The following is an 18,230-nucleotide window of genomic DNA, read 5'->3' as shown; positions in this document are numbered from 1 at the left end:
CAGCACTGTGTAAACTCTTGCATCAGCTGAACCGCGGCTGCTGCATCGCTGTGAGTTAGTTATGGGTTTGATATTGTGGAAACATCTTTCCTGTTTGGCTCTGAACTGTTACAACAAAGACAGTTGCCAGCGCCGTGATGACAAAGTTCCTGTAGCTTCTCTCTCACACACACACACACACACACTAGGTATGTGAGGTTATAATAAATGGATCAGGTGAGTGGGAGCGAGTCATGTGACCACTGTATGGCTCACAGACTGCAGTTTGGCTCTCGGTGCAGCTCTGGACTCTGCAGAGATGAAGGTTGAGAGAGTGCATCTGAAGTGTTACCACGGCGATACTGAAGCGGCCATGTTGCAGGCTGGAGATGATTTTACAGCTGAAAGTCTGTTCTGTCTGTAGCATCTGGATTTAAACACTGTGTGTGTTTTTAACGCTGGATATCATCAGGATTAACCCTTTAGAGACTGTTTGGTGCATTTTACACGCTTTTTATCCTTCATGTTGTGATAATTGTGTGTGTGTTCATGCATATGTCATAAATGTAGTCCAGATTGTTTCCAGAAGCTTTAAAGTGTAATTCTTCGAGTCTCGACGTCCTCTGACCTGAAAGTCTCTATAAACCTGTGATTACTCTCTCAGGATCTCTGAGTGTTGAACCTCCTCCTCCTCCTCGTCATTTCTCTCTCCATCTGCAGTCGGAGCTGTTTGCATGCTAAAGTTCGCAGCCCACTCTCTAAGTGTTAATGTAATTGCACAAATAACAGCTGTGATGACTGTAATCAGAAGAGCGCGAGCCGCAGCCACAACAGAGACGTGCCGACAGTGCTGTGATGACAGATTAATGTTTTCCACCCACAGCGACCACTTAACATGCACATTCAGCGGGAAAACAAAAACCCAGCAGCCTCTCCTCAAAAGTTTGCATACATTTTCTTAGTCACAGGCGCTGAAATCTGCAACTTTGTGGTTAAAATACAAATGTTCTTTGCTCTCAGCGGAGTTTCTCTCTCATTTGTTTGCACGTTTTGTTTCTGATGTTCTGACAGCTCATCGTCTGAATCATTTTTCTGTCAGTTAACGTCTCGTCTAATAACATCAGTTTCCTCTGACTTTGTCGGAGCCGAGACAAAGAGAGGAAGAGATTATTTTAAAGATATTCAAGGAAGCTTCACTAAGCACTTTTATTTTTTTATTCTGTTATTTCTCTTTTGACAGCTGAGTTAGCTCCATGTTCTGCTGTCAGTGAGGCGGAGGAGCAGGAAATCTTGAAGCCTGGACTTTGAGTTTAAAAAGTCTCCTCAATCCCAAACAATCTGTGGGTTGTGGAAGAAAAGAGGGCAGAAGAAAACAAAAGTTAGCAGAATGAAAAGCAGCCTGATCATAGAGGAGCTGAGTCCCATCGTCACTAATGATGCACAACACGCTTCATCCCGAGTCCTCACATGTCATGATGTGCGACTCAGTGTGTGCACATTTATTTCAGCATAAAACTGCAACATAAAATAAAGTGAAAACTTCCCACATTGCTATTACATTTGCAGGAATTGTTTTTTTTAAGTTTACAGTAGGCAACTGCTGTTATGTTTATGGGAAATGTATTACATTTGTAGGATTATTACATTGAAAGCTGCAGATCTGTATGACATTTGTGGGCTATTGTTATGTTTGCTAATGTTGTCTGATGACAAAGTTCAGACTGACAGCATCTTCACTGGACTTCTTTCAAATGCAACAAACAGTTTTGTTTCTTAATTTCTTAAAACTTAATTTTCTTCCTTCTTGAAGCAGTCTGTGATGTGAATCTTAAAAAGTGCTCTATAAATTAAGACTATTGCCATTATTATTACCATTGTTGTTTTTATTTTAATTACTTCGCCTCTTGTTGGTACTAAAAAAAGAAAATCAAAAAGTACCAGAGTTATCCTTTAAAAAGAGACCTGAATCCTTTTACCTGTCCCCCTGGTGCTCACATCACTGTTCCCAAACAGGAGAAAATAGTTTTTTCTTTCACTTTATCTTAAATTTTTTGTCTTCGTCCGCGTCTGCTCAGAGTTTTTAATCACCTGCATTGTTTGGTGTCTTCTTTGTCTGCTTCAGATTCTGACTTGAGTTTTGCCACCTGGATGTGAACTCAGTGAAGATAGCACTTAATTTCCTGCCTCCTCTCTTCACACTCGGCTCTCTGCCGTCTATTGTTCGGCTGCCGTCTCGTCATCCCACCGCCTCGGGAGAGCCAGCGCTCTTGAAAAACCAACATAATCAACTTATTTTATCGCCACAAACATACTTTGGATGGAACAATAATTAGCGGCGCTTCCCACCCGGCTGAGGCCGTCTCTCTGCTCTGCTGCGAGTTACAACAATTAAATAAGGAGATTTCATTGGAGCTTCTTCAGCCCCATTTCTGAGAAAACACCTGAATGTGAAGCTGAGTCAGCAGCCTGAAAAACGAAATATTCACCAACAACCCCTAAGGGACTCTTTGGTAGAAGGTATCCACTTATTTGCAAAAAGAAGACTGAAAATGCTTAAAATGCACCAAACAGACATACAGGAGAAACACTTTATTAAAGCAGAGGTTGGCAGAAATCCTCCAATAGGCGACCACGGACATGTGCACGCTTCATACAGCGACCCGGTGTTTCCCAAACACCGTCTTATCCGAACTCGTCAAATACTGCCGCTCTGTCACTGCTTTCAGCGTACGAGTGTGACGCCAAAAGCCACCTCCTGTGTCCAACCCGAACATGGCTGCATGACATCAGATGAGAACGCACTCAGACAGAACCATACGATCATACGGCAGCTGATGTTTGGATGGCACCGGGTGCGTTCACATGCAACGTGCACGGGCAGCATCACTGCATCACTTGAGAACACGGCCGGTTGGATCCGGTTGCGTGTGCATGAAATGCTGAAGAACAGCCTCAGTTATAACACTGCCCGTAACCACAGAATATAAGGAGCGCAAGTGCTCTTATAGGGCGGGCGGGGAGGTCGACGGTCAGCTTTCAAGCAGGACAGCAGAGTCCACTTCCCGTATGGATGTGTGCTTTTTTCTTACCATGTGCCTCTTTTGCTAAAACCTATCACTCCGGGACTCTGTTGCCTAATCCTACACATCGTGATGGTCCGTGTTGTTCACCATGTGCTGTTGAGTAAACATAAGGACCGTGCTGCATCATCCCATCATGTGTGTTTGTTGGCATCCTGGAGACGTGAACAGCTGATGCAGAAGGAAACCTAAAAGGTCATAAGTAGACGCAGAAGGTCACTGACAGAGCGGCACCATGCAGCGAGTTGGGAACTTTAAGTTCATCCCAGAACTTTAACAGCAGATACAGAAGAGTTATGTTGACATTATAATGTTGATAGTTACACAGACTCCATATTGTGTGAAATTTAAACTCATTTTTTGTGTTAATTGATTTAAAACAAAATTTAAGGTGTAGTAAAGTAATGAAACTGGCTTGATAATTTAACTTTTTTCCACCTTCATGTAAAAAGTCCGGACAAATTCAGACGGTGAAGACTGTGTAACAGCTACAACACAGAGAACATTTATGACTTTGAAAATGGTGATCTGCTGTCACTTATTAGTGCTACTTAAAAATGCCTTTGATTGTAGAGGAAAAGCTTATTCCACAAACTCACTTTAGTGCGCTCGCGGCACGTGATTTCATTGACGTAACTCAGAGATTAATGAAAAATTGATGCAAAACCAGCACAGATTTTTTGCTGTTCTTCAACTGTAACATTTGTTAACATTTTCTCTCTGAAATTCTGTCAATATTAACAGAATTTTAATTTTCAGACTCTCTGCCTGACAATAAACACTTTTCCAGAACCTTAATAATAATAATACTAATAAACTTTATTTGTATAGCACCTTTAACATGTCAAACAAAAGACATAATAAAACCTGCATGTAAAAATGAAATAAGATCAGAATAGAAAACACAGAGTGCATTTTCAGATGGATAAAACCCTTGTGATAATTTTAGTAAAAGTAAGATAAAACAGGGATAAAAACTGATTGCACAGAATGTATAAAATAAAATGGAAAATAAAATAAATAAACATTGACATGGCATTATTAATAAAAAAAGCATAAAAATAGAGAATACAAACATACAAACAGAGAATATAAAATGCATGAAATAAAGAAAAATGCAACATCTTAAAGATGTGCAGAAGTTATTGAGTTTTCCAAAATTTACCCAGGTCTATCTACAAATTCCATGACTTTTCCAGGTTTTTCATGACTCTTTTCAGTCCTGTGTTAAGTGTGTGGACGACATGCTGAGTGTGTGAAGACTCTTCATCTCTCCTCCTCCTCCTCCTCCTCCTCCTCCTTTTTCTTCTCTCTCCAGATTCTCATCTTTTCTCTGCTCTTCTTTCATCCAATCAGCGTCTCTGTGAGCTCTCTGCCCTCATGGGAACTCATTCCCCCGCTCTCTAGTCCCACTCTTCTTCTATCAATTATTTTCACATTTCTTTGCTTTTGAAAGCGTGCACACTTGGCTGTGCACAAGGCCGTCTCTGAGCCTTCGCTCTGTGTGTCCTCTCGCTGCTGAAAATCAGCCAAAACGATATTCACACTTCTTTTTTAAATCATGATCCATTTCTAATCAGTCTCAACTTGGTTTATTTCAAAAACATGAGAGAAAGGCAAAAATTAGCAACAAATAAGTAAAAAAAAGTTACAAGAAAATTACCTGAAAAATTGCGTGAAAAAAAGAAACAGTAAAAAACAAAAAAAGGTGAAATGATCTGAAAAAAACAAAAACAAACAAAACTCTTTAACACATTTTGAGTACACAATAATATAATAATATTATATAAAAATACTAAATGATATTTTTTGGATAATATTCTGGTATTGCTCTACTTTTTGAAAAATTAATTTTAAGGTTATGTTCTTGTCACTTTTTGCCAATTTCTTGCAATCTGTTCATTGCCTTTTTATGTGTTTTTGAAGACAATTTCAGGTTTCAAAAAGTTTGAAAAACTTGCAGCACAAGGAAACCAAGGTCCCTCTGAATTTCAAAGGTTACCTAGAAACAGGAAACTGCACATTTTGGCTCCAGAAAGAGAAACTTTGTCTCCAGCGGTTGGACTGCGTTTCCTTTAAATGTTCTTTTCTTGGTGAATCTTCTGATTCTCCCACAGATCAAAACCGCAGCTTCACACTCTGTTTTGTTTCGGTGCAACTCGAGTTCAACGAGTTGAAAAATGCAAAAATGAGAGCAGTTTTGGCTGCGTTTAAAACTCCCAGCTGGCACACGTTCAGGTAAAACTGGACGGACAGAAAACACACAGACGTGTGTGTATGTAGCTGGAGCTGAAAGGTCTCCGTGTTTGTCAGTTGTTGTTTCTCGGGGCTCAAAGTGCTGCAGAGCTGCAGAGTTACAGTCAGCTCACAGCAGGTGGTGTCACATGAAAGCTCAGCTGTGATTAACCGTCTGCACTCACCCAGATCTTAACCCCGAGAGACCTACAACTGATCGAATCTCTTCATCAGATCGATCCGCCGCGCTCTGTTCTGCTTCTTCCCCTCTGTGGGCTCGACACGTCTGAAGCTGGAGGAGACCTGAAAGGCTGACCTGCTGTTCACCTTCACTGTTCCAACAGAAAATCCTCAAAAATCACCCTGCTGTCCTCGCTGGATCCTCGGCTTCATCCTGGAACTGCAGGAAGTGTTTGACCACAGGAAAACTCGTGGTTAGAGGGACTCAAAGACTTTGAGAAATCCCAACAAGGTCCAAAAGGCAAACAAATGTCATCTCATTTAACTCTTTAAAAGCCAAACGGAGAATAGTTTTACTGTGGAAGAAACTGCTGCCCCCAAACGCCTGCCTCAATGACCGAAGATACAATGTCATTTTTCTGGAGTTGGAAAAGAGCAAATTTGCCATTTGGGGGTTTGACAGACACATTTTACACCAACTTGCAGCCTCTGATCAACGATGTAAAGCATCTGACCTGATGACAATGACTATATGACGGTCAAATAAACGTTACTGTGCACTGCAGTGACCCGTAACTTAACACTTTACATTTTCTGAATTTAAAAAGGAAGAAAATATTTGTCTTGCTATTATATTATTTTATTGTTATTTTAATAATTTATTTTGTCATAACTGTATTATTTTATTTTGTCGGAATTTTATTATTTTGTCATAATTTTATCATTTTATTATGTTGTGAGTTTATTATTTTATTTAGTCATTTTTCATTTATTTAGTCTCTTTTTTTACATTATTATTTATTTTATTATACATTTATTTATCTCTTGTTTTTCATTTTAAAAATCTTTGGTGCACAACTTGAAGACATCACCTTTGACCCTGGACAAAAGTGAGACTTAAATGCTGCTAAATCAACAGATTTCTTCACAAAAAACACTAAACTGTAAAGGAGATTTTCATTGCTTCACATGTTTTTGATCAGAGTTCAGGGTTTTAAGGGGTTAAATGATGCCTCCTGTATAAAATGCACAGTTTATGTCTGTAACACGCTGACTCTGAAAAGAGGAGCTTGTTTGCTCAGATTGAACCTGCTGCAGAGCTGGCTGGCTCTAATTGCAGTCAGGTACTGAGACAGTCGCAGTCGTTCCCTTTTACAAGCCGAGGAAGCACAAAGTGGCCCCCGGCTCTGTGAGGGGAACAAGGCCGAGGTGACAACGCCACAACGAGTTGAGAGTAAAACCGCAGCAGCAAAAAGTCCCGTCTCAGCAGCTCCTGTGGGAGTTTTCTGTGTGTGTGTGTGTGTGTGTGTGAGCGATAATTCAGTCTGGTTCCAGGTCATCAGCATCAGTAACACCGTGATACTCCATGAGTCCCTGAGGGGGAGTTCTCGTTTCTCTTTGTGCTTCTCGATGGGGGAACTGAGGACACGGGATCATCCGCAGAAGGAGAGTGAGAGAGAGAGAGGTGAAAACAACAAACACGAGTCGGCCACTTTGAAGCACCAAACTCGTGTTAGTGCACGTTTTAGCTCGCCAAACTTTAAATTGATCTCCTCTCGTCCGTGCAGCCATTTATTTCAGTCAATCCCGAGAAAATCTGCACGCAGAAGCTTTAAAGCTGCCTGACACGAGTGATCCGTCATCACTCTGACATCCAACGTTCATTCTTGTGGAAGAAATGATGACGCATGATGACGTAATCTTTAATTGTTCCCATGTTCACGGAAAACTGGAAAAGTCTTATAATTTCGTAATCACATTTCCCAGGCGTGGAAAAGTCATGGAACTAGTTAAAAAAAGAAAAATCACTCAAAGTTTTGGAAATTTGCTGTCTGTAAAGTAAATCACATTAATGTAACATAACGCTGAGTTCATTTTCTGTAGCTGACGATGAAACGTGGATCTAATATGTGACACTTTTTGCTTTTTCTTTTGTTCATCACAAAGGTTTCTTTATTTTCTCAGTGTCGCCCTTCATGGAGGGCACGTTTTCTTTACATTTTTTCATTTTTCTTTCTTCTTTCACCAAAAGGACACCGTTTATAATAGAAACACAGAAATTATTGTTGGATTTTCACATTTCTGAGTCCTTGAACACATCATGAGGGATGCTGAAATTGTGTTGTGAAATTATGTTTGAATCTTGTGTTTAAAATAATGTTGAGCAAGAAAAAAAGAGTACTTGAAAAGTCATGGAAATTTTCTGTCTGCAGTAAGTTAAATTACATTCAGTTACATTTAGTGTCATCCTTCACAGGGGACATGTTTTTTTTAAAACATTTTGGTGATTTGTCACTTGTATAAACAGTGAAAATGTTTTTTCTTGATTTTTTTTTAAACAACATATTTGGAAAGTGTGTTTTCTTTAAACATTTTTGGTGATTTTTATTCTTTTTTTTTTTAATTTTTAATTTTCTTTTTAAATTTTTGCGGGGTAAAAAGTTAGAGAAAAGTACAAATTTTGAGATTTAAAAAAAATACAATATTTTGTTTATAGGCATGTTTAAAAATCATTAAAATGTGGTCTCTTGATTCCATCAAAATGATAGAAAAACAGAAAAATTGGTCTCAAAACAAAATTAGTCACTGAAGAGGGGGGAAACAAAATGAGCGGCCAAAAGAATCACACTTCCAAACACACTCAACTTTCCACTAAAAACGAAAAAACACAGAGAACCAACTGAAGGTGTCGACTCTCTGGAGACACAAAACCAAGTGAGCAGGAAAACCTCCCAATAAAACCTCCCAGCAGGCCGATCACCTGCAGCTGAGGAGAACATCACAGCTGCACCACATAGCTCCTGATTACTGAGGACACCTGGGACCTGGATTTAGGATCTCTGTGGATCTCTGACACGAACAAATGACATACTATTATAACTTTCATTGTGTATATTTGAGTTGTGTAAGTTGGAAAACTAAATTAAACATTGGTTCATATGATATCCCAGAAATAAGTGCCCCACAAATATTATGTTTCACACACTTACTGTGGTTAGGTTCAGCAAACATGATTACAAGGTACCTCAAACACTCAGCATCAGGTTTTCCTGTCAGACATCATTTGCAAGCATTTAAACCTCTGAAACCTGAAGATAATGAGCAACCTAGTAAGAAATGTCCTGCAAACTGCCAAAAATATGTCCAGCAATAGTCCAAAGCAATATTTCTAATACGTACATGCAGCTCTCGTAGAGAGCTGCATGTATATATATATATATATATATATATATATATATATGTATGTATATACATATGTATATACTTGTGGTAACTTTTTATCAAGCAGCACCACCAGGTCAACGTCTCCACTTCTGGACTCTTTTTAAAATAGCTTTCGGTTAGGCTGTACGTTTTTCTAAAAAACCTTTTTTTCAAATGCATCAGTAAACAACATGAAAACAACCCAGATGTCTCGAGCTGAAGTGCACGAGGACAAACTAAACCCAGACTGAATGCAGACTGAAGTGCAGGAGAATCAGAGGACACAAAGAGAGGAGGCTGTTTATGACTGAATGAGTCTGAAACTAAAAGAGACTCGCAGATGGAAAACAAGCTGAAAGAAACGGAGGACAAACTCCATTTGACCATCAGAGGATGATTACATGAAAATCTGAGAGAAAAGAGGAAACCAGAGAGCGGGTGAGATAAGGTGGAGGAGGAGGAGGAGAGGCTGAGAATGGCGGTGACCATGGTGACATCGAGCGACATGGATGAGTCATCACCGCCCAAATAATAAAAGCTGGACCAGGTCGTCCCTCACCTGTCTCACGGAGGGGACGGCAGAATCAGGAGGAGGAGGAGGAAATGCTTCGTCCTGACCCTGATGCTCTGCCTCTAATCCTCTCGCCTCCGGCTCTATTTTTGTCCACACCGTCAGTGGTGGCGACGGCTCGTCTGCAGACAGGTGTTTTTCATTCATCTGCTCGGACTGAGTTTGAATTCAAAAAATGTCTCTGTGTGTTTACACTCTGCTGTGTTAGCGCTCCGATCTGAAGCTGCCTCGCTGAACAAAATCTGCATTCATATGGTAACTTTATGAAAACGATCCTTTAGTACACAGATCTGCAGAAACAGCCGAAAATGCTGTAGTATGCACACCAGGCTGGTAGCTGGTGGTGTAATGTTGTAATGAAACAGCACAGAAGAACACACACACACACACACACACACACAAAAAAGCAGCTATAACGTCACCATTCTCATCGTCAGTTTACACAGCAACAGACGGCGTTGCTTTTTTCAAAGGTTACACTCTTGAATCAGTTTCAAAAGTTTGTGCTTTCAGGCTCCCAAAAACACCATTGTGGTGTAAATTAAAGGCCAGACCACAACAAAATTTTAACATTTCATGCAAGAACCTTTGCCATGAAAATGTCCCCAAAAAAATAAAGACACAGCACTGTGGACATAAACATTACCAACTGTTCTCATTCTGTCATCACATGTTGCCGCTTTGTCAGTGGACTTCTGCGTCTACATATTCTGGCCTTCTGGGTGAAAGTCCAGGGTTTGTTTGATCCATCCACTGTCATTTTGACCATATTTGGCATATGGAGGAAATACATGCTATTTCCACTAGGTGACCTGTCACAGTCAATGTAGCTGCTGATCACTGACATATCCCAGACTGTCAGCAGCAAAAAAAAAATCTACTTAGCATGTAGTTTATTGAAAATAATTTTTTTCATCTAAAAACATAGTGGCACGATGACAAAAACGTGGCATTTAATGGGTAAAAATTCTGAAAATGAATGAATATTTGATATTTATGATTAAGACTAATGGTTAAAAAAATACCTCAATGAAAGTAGAAAATGATATTAATGAAAAAAATGTTTTAAAGCTTGATTTTGAAAAGCGTATTTTGTGTGCTGAGTGATATGAGTGTGTGTGATATCAAAGTGGGTCTTTATTTTCTGCAGTGTTGTGAGTGTTACATCCTCACAGGGCTGCGAGTGTGGCTGTACACTTTTGAACTTGTAAAATGTATTTTTCATAAAGAAAATCTAATTCTTATGAACTTATCCTCCTGTGATTTGTAACACTCTGCGCCTCTGAAAGGCCTTGTGGGAAATGGCCTCTATAAATAAACGCGCGTCACCTTGATGTAAAGAATCATCCTCCGTTAACATTAACATTCAAAATATTGTATAAAGTCATTTCCATCTGCAGTTGAATGGTTTCAGAGCGATTTGCAGGACTATATTTAGAGCCGGCTGCTGTAGGCGGCCATCAGGGAGAAATGCTGGTGTGCGTGTGTGTGTGTGCGTGTGTATGATATGTGACAGTAACATGTGTGTGCATGCGTGGTTCCAGCCCATGCACCTGCAGCTCGGAGCGTGTGGATGTATCTGGAGCGTGTTGGCAGGTTTTGAAGCCTTCGGCCATGTTCCATCTGTATGACTCAGTACATTTATGGCTGTGTGGCCACTGTGTAATTAGCTCTTCAGAGGCTGCGGACGGCCGGCGAGTCCATGAAAAGCATGAGTTAGGCCCCGCTAATGCCTTTTATTACAGGCAGCAGTTACATTCAAACAAATACAGGCAGAGACTAAAACAAATGTTGCTCCAGCGCGGCGTGTCTGAGCGCTCATATGAAAGAGACCAGCTGAAAAAAGCACTTTTAATTCAATTCAAAACCTTCAATTAGGACTTTTAGTTCTGGTCTGTTTTGTGTTGACACCAGCCCTTTTTACACAGAGAGATGGAGCGATAGAGCTGCTACTGCTACGTTAAAGGACGTCTGCATATGGACGATAGGGACATGGTCATTGACAATATTTTGGGCAAATTCATCCACATTATTGTCACTAACAGTTCTGTGCACGTAAATACGTCACAAATTGCATCTTATATTGATTCAGTAAGGTGCTGTGTGTTTAATTTTTCAGTATGCCTAATCAGGTGTGTGTTCAGCTAGTTTTGGTATTCAACCTCCGTTGAAGAGCAGCACATGGCTGGTTTAATTTTGCCTCTTCCAGTGAGACTATTTTTCAGGAACAAATAGGCCAAATTAAAGACAAATAACACTTTTTTGGAGCTGATCACACAGCTGATCAGTGGTCATGAGCCGACACTTAGCGCAGTGAGAGAGGTAGCAGCAGCAAGTGTCTGAATTAGCAAACAGTCAAATGCTCAGCAGTGGAAAATGACTTCTTTTGGCTTCAACAGATTATTTTGTTTCAGTTTTAGTCTTTGACTTTGAATGGAATTATTTATAAATATCAGGAGGAGTTATTTGCTGCTTGCTTTCATTATTATTATTATCATTATCAGGTGCAGAATATTATATATTCTTCTTTGCCTCCCCTGCAGATTACGGGTGGCCGCTGCCCTCTGACCTCTGTCCCATCTGGATCTACCTGGATGTCCTGTTCTCCACGGCGTCCATCATGCACCTCTGCGCCATCTCTCTGGATCGATACATCGGCATACGCCACCCGATCCACCACAGCCGCTTTAACTCCCACACCAAGGCCCGCATCAAGATCATGGCGGTGTGGACCATCTCAGTGGGTAAGAACACACACACACACACACACACACAACACACACACACACACACACACACAACACACACACACACACACACAAACACACAAACACACACACACACAACACACACACACACACACACACACAAACACATACAGAAACAAACACTTCCACACAGCAGATTGTCCTCATGCTGTTAGTGGGTCATTGTGATGATTTAGAGCAATGACTTCTGTATGAGTCTATTCATGTTTTTTTTGGGAGCATCCTGCAGAGTTTACCTTTTAAAGGTCTGTAAATCTATATGTGTCTTTAAGACGAGGACACACAGATAGATTTATACAACGAGTTTGTTTAGCAGCCCGCTCTCATTCCCAACTCATCAAATACCAAGACTCATGATATGCTATCAGGCAGCATCAGTTTACAGCTCTGCTGAACATTTAAAATGCTGGTGGCTTCAAACCAACACTGCACCTTTCACAGTGGTATGATACAGCACCGAGCGGTGTAAGTTTATGATGCAGCTGGATGACATCAGTTTGAAACGTCAATGGAAACAGGCGAGCAGGAGGAGACTTGGGTCCAACAAACCGCACACTTGCGCCCAGGACCCCTCTGTTTGTGTCTGAGCCAAAGTGTGTTTTTCTCCTAAAGCCATCCACTTGCTTTTGTTGCACAAGTTAATAGATCATCCTGTTCTTATTCCAAAGTCATCAAATACTGCTGCTTTGTGTGATTTCCACCTTTTGCATCCACATGATACGATGCTGGAACTCGTCAGCTGAGAATGCTGCTAGACAAAAGTATTCATGGTGTTACTTTACGCTGTGCCTGCTGCGGCAGCATTTTATATGTTGGCATCATTTGAGAATGCAGCCAGATGGATCCTGTCCTGTGTGTATGACACGGTGTCAGTTTGAAACGCTGTCAGTAACAAAGGCATCAAACAGACCCTGGACTTTTACCCAGGAGTCTGGTGTTTACTCTTCACCATGTGCCCTTTTGCCTAAACCAAACCATTTGTGCCTTGTTTCCTAATTTTAAGCACGTGCTTTTGTTGATGTCCCAGCATCATGGTTCCTCTTTCCTGCATCCTTCTTCCTTCCCTTTCCACTATCAAGTCTACTTTTTTTCTGAAAGTAGACAGTGAAGGATGCAGGAAAGGGAAACGCTGAAGCTCCCAGCTGACAGTAATAAACATGTTAATGTGTGTGAACGTGTGCGAGTGTGCGGCTCCTTCTGCTGCTGCAGCACAAACAACAAAGTGAAAACACTGTTGTGAATCTGCAGCACTGCTTGTTGAACATGACAAATATTGATGCACTGGAGTGGAAACGTCTTTTGACACAAACTGCATTCATTACAAACCATTTCCTGCGAGGCTTGTTTTCACTTTTCCGCTCGGTGAAGTCTGAAGGAAGACATCTGCGTCTCTCTGCAAGTCAGGTTTTTTATTTTTACCTCCTGCTGATGGTTTAACCTGAGATCCCTTACACAACAAGACAAGAAACATACACACTGTGCTACAGGAGAGCCAGCATGAACCTGGTGGAAATATCTAAACTCTTATTCTGCTTATAGTGCTCAGCGTTCACATTAAGATTTTAATAATGATATAAATCAGAAGGACTGATCACTGTTTTATAAAACACACATGATATTAATGTGAAACGTCTTTATTCAGTACTTCTATTGTTTTAAATCGGGTGGTTTCTTTGTATTAGAGAGGAACTCTCTTTTGTGACAATTAGAAAAAAAGTTTTCTTTTTAAAAATAATTTTCTAAATCTAATTGCATGCAATTTGCAAGACATTTCTTACCAAGTCATTTCCTTTTCCCCATGTTTTTAAAAGAAACCAAACCAATTTGCTTCACAGAGTTTAAAGGTTTAAATACTTGAGAGGCATTTGAACACAGAGCAGGAAAAGTGATGTCCAACCAGGTTTCAAAGGGTTAAGGCAGCACTTGCTTTCTTTCTTCTGTAAATTTTTTAATTTTAAAAACAGATAAAATGCTACAAGAGCTGTGTTTTTGTGTGTGTGTGTGTGTGTGTGTGTGTGTGTGTGTCAGGGTGTTTGGTTCAGAGAAACACATTAATGAAGAAGTGCATGAACGTTTCAGTTTGGATCATGTAATTTCGGAGAAATACACACACACACACACACACACACACACACACACACTACCAGCATGCATTCATGCATGTCAGCATGTGTGTGCGCATGTGTGTGTGTGTGTGTGTGTGTGTGTGTGTGTGTATATATAGTCCCTCTCATCCTCTGTGCAACAAAGTGTAAGTCCTGATGTTACGTCCAATCAGATCACAGTGTAACCACGACTCACTGCGGGAACATGAGCAGGCTTGACCTGACGCCAGCCGCCGCACTCCCCCGAGGAAACATCACGACGAACCCGAGGAGGAAACCAAGGCCGTGTGTGTGTGTGTGTGTGTGTGTGTGAATAAAAATTAAAACACGAACCCTGAGATAATCTGGTCGGGCTGGTGGGCGATGCAGCGTATCGTGAGGCCTGCAGTGACGCCGCTCACCATGCTGACATCACATTACTGCACTCTTCCTCCTGTCGCCTCCGTGGAGCTGCAGCTATTTAAATGTTAGAAACATAACAAAGAATCAGCTCAGAGCCTCGAACACAGCGCTCACAGCGAGCGTTAAGGAAAATAAAGATGTCAGAGAGACCCGAGACGCTCTGACTGAATACAAAAATATCCAAACTGGACTAATTAAAGCTTCCCGCTCAAGAGAACTTTACTGTGGAACAAACTGAGAGCGATCGAAGCACCGTGCTGCTGTTTGTACCAATTATCTAAAGCTGTGCTCTTCACTGCTGAGAGTCACCGCAGAGAAACTTCAGCCTGCAGACTGATGTCCAGCCTTCAGGCAGCAGCTCGTTTTTCCTCCTTCGCAGCGCTCACGTCATAATTTCATTCATCTGTATGTCGTTACACAGCTGTGATCAGGACCAGTTTTAATTTCACACATTAGTTCACCGGGAGAGGCCACATGAACGCGGTCCTCTTGTGGTATTCAGGACCTCATGAATGGAAATCTTCTGAGTCTCAGAGTTCACGAGTTGTGACGTGTTTGTGGATGAATGAAAGTGCATTTTTAAGCCTTTGAAGCCTTTTAAACCTGAATCGTCATCACTTTTCTGAAGTTGCATTTTTTTTCATTAACGTGGAAAAAGGCATTGAGCAACTTGACAAGAAATGTCATTTTAGGCATTGTTTTTGTACTTTTTACTAATTTCTTGCCTTCTCTCCATGTTTTTTTTTTTTTTAAGGAAATCAAGCCAATTAGTCCAGGTTTTAAAGGGTAAATGGATGGTAAGTAGAGCTGTTAGCATTAACGTGTTAATCGCGATGCGATTGAAGTTCATAAATAACGCTTTTTCTGTGTTTTTGATAGAAATCATATCAGTTTTTTCACATTTTAGAGGATAAAATAATTGAAAGGCGTCTGAATGCAGGACAAGAAAACTGATGTCGATCCAGTTGTTAAAGAGTTAAATATTTCTCAACCAATGTTTTGTATTTCTGTGCTTATATCTGCACAGAGGAGCCAAACTTATCTCCAGATCTCTGATGAATGACATCACTGCATTAATTAATATGGAGGAGAATGTAAACGCCGAGCGACTCGCAGCTATCGCGTTTGGATCTGCAGCAGGAAGGAAGCTGAATTAGCGCTGTGCAGCTCCGGCGTGGCTCGGTCATTAGCAGCCACAGTGCAGAATGACAGAGCTAATGAAGTGGAGGCAACAGGAAGCAAACACAGAGCTCGGGGCCGCCGAGCATCTCGCAGGCATCAGGCGAGGCCGACAGCGAATTAGTGCTGTTTGTTTATGGTCAATAAAGTTTGGGGGACACACAGTCAGCGGGGGAGGGGAGATTTAGTTTAAGAGGGTTATTTTGTTTCCTTTTCTGGCTCTTTTTGACTTTTCCAGCTCTCACTGACCCTGTCCTCCACTCACCTGCTCCGCCCTGACAGGGAACAAGACGAGCTGCTTTTGACACAATCATGTCTTTAAACTTGCTTAATTGGACGTGTTTAGCCGTCCTGTCCTACAGACAGACTTCAGTGGACTCATTATAATCGTTCTGCTGGACTATGTTTTCATGCCAAAAGTCACAATATTTATGTTATTGTAATCTGCCCCCCCCAATAATTCTTATGTACTTATTTCACACTCTGGGGAGGACGGATTGATCACTATTTGATCACTTTTTGTTTCACATCTATTTCAAATTTTAAACCAACAAAAAACTCACAAAAGGAACAGCTTTAACAGATCTCTGTGACTCATGAGCAAGGCATGCTCGCCCTCACCCCTGTCATCAGTAATGAAAAGTGATTTGTTGAGCTGATGTTTCTTCATATATCACTTTTCCTTCCTGCAGATTTGAAGTGTGCGTCACTCTGCTGAACAAAGCGCTGCTCGTCTTTAATCGGGTGAAATCAGGATCCGTCAGGTCATTAAGAGCGCTGACGTCACGCTGTGATGTTGCTGCCATCCATTCATTAGATACGATCTGAGGGCCGGCGCGCTGCCACCTGGATAAAAATGAAGCGCTCCTCCATTCCTCATCTTAATTAGCTTAGTGTGAAAGCATGTCGGCTAACAACCAGCAAAACAAATCAATCAGGTCGGGAAAGTGGGAAAGTTTTTGGATGATTCGACTTCAATCAAACGATAAGTGATGGTTTGTTTCTGCAGTTTGAAATGTTGTCAGCTCAAACTGAAATACATTTTCATGCATTTTCCTCCAGCCGGCGAGCTAATGTGCACTCTGCCGGTCCCTCCCACCACCTCCACCGTCCGCAGCCCCATCATTACATTTCCTGCTCATCTAGCTCCATTGACCTGCTCAGCTGGAGAGCAGCCAGGCAGCCAGAAGCCAATTATCAGGACCTGATTGTTCCCTCACCTCCATAAAAATTATATGGAGTCATAAACGTCACTTTTTGTCTTGAACAGGGGAAAATTACACCTCCGGAGCCGCCGGCCGCCCTCTTTCTCTCGCTGTTAGAGGGTCTGCCCGCTCTGTTTTCCCCCTCACAGTTTCTCTTCTCCTTTCTGTGACAGAATTCGGTTTGCCGATTTATGAAGTCAAAGGACTGGAATTCATTATATTTCGTTCAAACAAAGCGACTCTGAACGTCCCTCTGCAGAGAGGACAGCGTCACAGTGAACAAGGACGCACACATCAGAGGCAGACTTCATCCTTGACCACAAAACACAAACACTGTCAGCCTCGGTTTGCTGAATTCATAATGTGTGTGAGTGTGTGTGTGTTCAGAGATGTAAATTGACTCCTGCAGCACCACATCAACCTTCACATCAAATCCAAACCCCCAAACTTCCTCCCAGCTCACCGTTTTCTCTCTAAAACCAACATCAAATGTCACAGCTTAGTCTGTACCATTTACATCTGCATATGATGCATCACGAATCCTCCTGCGTCTGCTGTTGATGTTGTTGTTGATGCTGCGCGTTTGCATATCATGCTGCCGTGGACGGTAGTGTCTGGCTGTCCGGCCGCCTTCTCAACTGACACCACCCAATAATATCATGCCAAAATCACTGCAAAAACATCAGTATCTGATACCTTTGGAGAGGGGCGGCTGGTATTTCCACTTTTGCTTTAGTCAAGGATCCGAGTTTGTCTTTGACTTAATGAACCGAGTGAAACTCTGCATGCAGCAGCACAGAGGTGTTTCACATCAATGTGTGTGTGTGTGTGTATGTGTATGTGTGTGTGTGTGTGTGTGTGTGTGTGTGTGTGTGTGTGTGTGTGTGTGCGTGTGTGTTTGTGTGCGTGTGTGTTTGTTTCTGTGTGTGTGTGTTTGTTTGTGTGTGTGTGTGTGTGTATGTGTGTGTGTGTGTGTGTGTGTGTAGGCAGACAGACGGCTCAGTGTTTCCCAGTGGGAGCGTTACAGTGGCTCATCCAGAAACTGGAAGGAGACCAACACACACACACACACACACACACACACACACACACACACACACACACACACGGACATAAGAAAACAGATGAGCAGACATATACTGTACTCGTCTGTGTTACTCGAGTTGTTCTGACTCACAGATAGTTCATATTTTTATTTATTAAAATGACTAAAAAACATATTTGATTTAACCCTTTAAAATCTGGATCAACATTTATTTTCTTGTGCTGCATTCAGACACCTTTCATAAGCCTTCAAACCTTTGAAACATGAGCAAATTTGA

General features: G+C 41.4%; 1 protein-coding gene across 1 annotated transcript in view; it reads left to right on the top strand.

The window, feature by feature from the left end:
• Positions 1 to 18,230, top strand: part of LOC121949271 (5-hydroxytryptamine receptor 2A-like) — a 45,028-nt gene that overhangs the window by 18,413 nt on the left and 8,385 nt on the right. Inside the window, exon 2 of the mRNA XM_042494916.1 lies at positions 11,793 to 11,993. Coding sequence (XP_042350850.1) covers positions 11,793 to 11,993 — 201 coding nt within the window. The remainder of the gene's footprint in view (positions 1 to 11,792; positions 11,994 to 18,230) is intronic.

The sequence above is a fragment of the Plectropomus leopardus genome, chromosome 10 (genome assembly GCF_008729295.1).
Source record: "Plectropomus leopardus isolate mb chromosome 10, YSFRI_Pleo_2.0, whole genome shotgun sequence".
In the NCBI taxonomy this organism is placed as follows: domain Eukaryota; kingdom Metazoa; phylum Chordata; class Actinopteri; order Perciformes; family Serranidae; genus Plectropomus; species Plectropomus leopardus.
The sequence above is the reverse complement of the archived record's forward strand: the minus strand, read 5'-3'. Positions and strand labels throughout refer to the sequence as shown.